Genomic DNA, 2257 nt, shown 5'->3' with positions numbered 1-2257 from the left:
GAGACACACTAGGTCAGAGGCCCGTAAGGGCATTTAATGAAGAAATAGCAGCCGTCGCGTATATATATTAGGTTCATCCGAAGTTAAGATTGTCGCTTCGTAAGGAAAGAGCCGTCGCCTATTTCGCCATTGGGCTTGTAAGAGAGGAGAAGGCGTCGAGAATGAAGGATCAGAGGAACCGGATCTTGAGTCGCTCAAAGGTAATAACTTTCGTGGATCTCACCTTGTCGATGTTTTATCTGCTACTCTTCGTCTATGTTTAGGGTTTTGAAAATTTTGTGTGTGTTGGATCGGAATTGTTTTAATATATAATGAATGGGTTGCTTAGAACGATATATGATTAGGTTTTAATCATAGATTGGTGTTCGCACAAAAAAAAAAGAGGTTTTAATCTTATTTTGCTGCTTGGTTGTTTATATGCAGAGCAAACTTGGTGTTTATATGCAGAGCCAAGTTGATCGGTTTAGGATGAACCGACCAGCGATTTGCGGTTTCTTCGAATCGGGTCGCACGTGTAGTGCTGGTGATGAATGTCCTTTCTCACATAGTTTTCCCAGAAACTCAAATGCTCATCGTACTACTGGGTAAGCTCGCTCTTTCTCAAACACACTTTTGTGATGTTTCTTCTCTGTTTTAACATGAACTTTTTTTTTTTCTGCAGTTTAAGTGATCCAAATCCAGATCCGGGAACCGTTGATTTACTGTTTAAAATGGTTTACATGGGCCCTTTGGATCCACCTAGGGATCAAACCGTCAAAACCCTCTACCTCCGTCGTCTCAACTCCAATGTCCAGGAGGAGCACCTACGTGATCGTTTCTCTCCTTATGGAGAAATCGAGTCTATTGTCTACTTTGGCATGAGAGGTGTGAGCTGTGCTTTTCTCACCTACACAACCCGCCAAGCTGCAGAGAAGGCCATGCTAGAGCACTCCTCATGGGTTGATGTCAACGGTCAGATGCTTAAACTGTTATGGGGAACACATCGGATCCCGAAAGACGCTGAACTAGTTGGAGGATCTAACCTGGTCAAGCATGATGGTGGTGGTTTTGCTTGGGTTAAGGAGAACAAAGATGGTGGACAGGTTCCATACTGGTGCAAACGAGGTTATGGCAGTTCTGAACAGCTTGGTGGTTGGGGGTTTGATGGAAGAAGAGGATGGGATGCTGGCATTGGCGGTTCAAACTGGGCTAAAGCGAATGCTGTTGGTGGATTTGGCGAATGCTTTAACTGGGGTAGGGCAAACGATGGCATATCAAGTTGGGGGAAGGACAATTATTCTAGTGGGGGATCTAACTGGGGCAACCAGGTCGTTGGATCAAGCTGGGGTCAACAGGATGGTTGTGGTTTTGCTTGGGGTAGCCAGAACAACAACTATGGTGGTGGGGGTCCAAGCTGGTCCAGTCTAGGTGATGGCGGTCGTGGGTTTGGTGGACGAAGAGGATACTGGGGTAGCTGGGATTTTAGTTCCAAGAATACTGGTGGAGGCTGGGAAGCCAACACTGGTGGAGGCTGGGAAGCCAACACTGGTGGAGGCTGGGAAGCCAACACTGGTGGAGGCTGGGAAACCAACACTGGGGATGATGATGCATGGGGATGCAAACCAAACGTAGGAGCGTCGTCATCAAGTGGCTCGTGGGTAACGGTAGATCAGTAAATAAAAGACCTGATTTGACTTTTAAGTTGGTCTCTGACTATCTGTCTCTCTCTCTCTATCTAGTCTAACCCCAACTTTAGTCTTTTGGGGCTCTCTCTTCTTTATGTTATGGTTTGAAAACTCTTTGGTTTATTTATTGCCGTGACCAAAAAGGCCTCTGGTTTTGTAGCCCTTTTGACACATATCGGAGTTTCATCTCCTTAATCTACTATGAATGCTTACTACTACTACTTGTGATTATTCTGACGCATCACAGCTTCGTTTATTCTCACATATAGTCGGGTGTTTTCAAATTGGACTTCCATATTTTTGTTCTGTATGAGTTAATTAATGAAATAAGACAATGGAAGAAGATAAGCTTCCTGAAGTTGGCTTGGTTCCAAACTCATGTTGTGTCATGAAAAATCTTCATTTTCTCATAGCTTCCCTTTGTAACTATAATAATTTTAAATGGATGAAAGGGCCATTTCGAGAATCAGTAATGAAAAGAGAATCAACAATTTTATATAGTCGGACTCGGAGGTTTTCATATTGGCCATACCATTTTGTTCTATCTGAAAAGAGAATGAGTAATTTTATAATTAATTGGGTGATTTGAAAAA

General features: G+C 43.4%; 1 protein-coding gene across 1 annotated transcript; it reads left to right on the top strand.

The window, feature by feature from the left end:
* On the top strand, window positions 1-1882 carry LOC106372538 (protein RNA-directed DNA methylation 3-like). The gene is made up of 3 exons (XM_013812767.3): window positions 1-200; window positions 424-584; window positions 662-1882. The coding sequence occupies exons 1-3, from the start codon at window positions 162-164 to the stop codon at window positions 1653-1655; spliced, it is 1194 nt and encodes a 397-aa protein (XP_013668221.1). The 5' UTR covers window positions 1-161; the 3' UTR covers window positions 1656-1882.
* Window positions 1883-2257: the final 375 nt, after the last annotated feature.

This window comes from Brassica napus, chromosome A10 (assembly GCF_020379485.1).
Source record: "Brassica napus cultivar Da-Ae chromosome A10, Da-Ae, whole genome shotgun sequence".
Classification (NCBI taxonomy): domain Eukaryota; kingdom Viridiplantae; phylum Streptophyta; class Magnoliopsida; order Brassicales; family Brassicaceae; genus Brassica; species Brassica napus.
Note: the sequence above shows the minus strand (reverse complement) of the source record. Positions and strands in the feature narration are given on the sequence as shown.

Coding starts and splice junctions, on each gene's coding strand:
- LOC106372538 (XM_013812767.3), top strand. CDS start 162: ATGAAGGATCAGAGGAACCGGATCTTGAGTCGCTCAAAG. Junction 201..423: donor GGATCTTGAGTCGCTCAAAG/GTAATAACTTTC, acceptor GTTTATATGCAG/AGCAAACTTGGTGTTTATAT. Junction 585..661: donor AATGCTCATCGTACTACTGG/GTAAGCTCGCTC, acceptor TTTTTTCTGCAG/TTTAAGTGATCCAAATCCAG.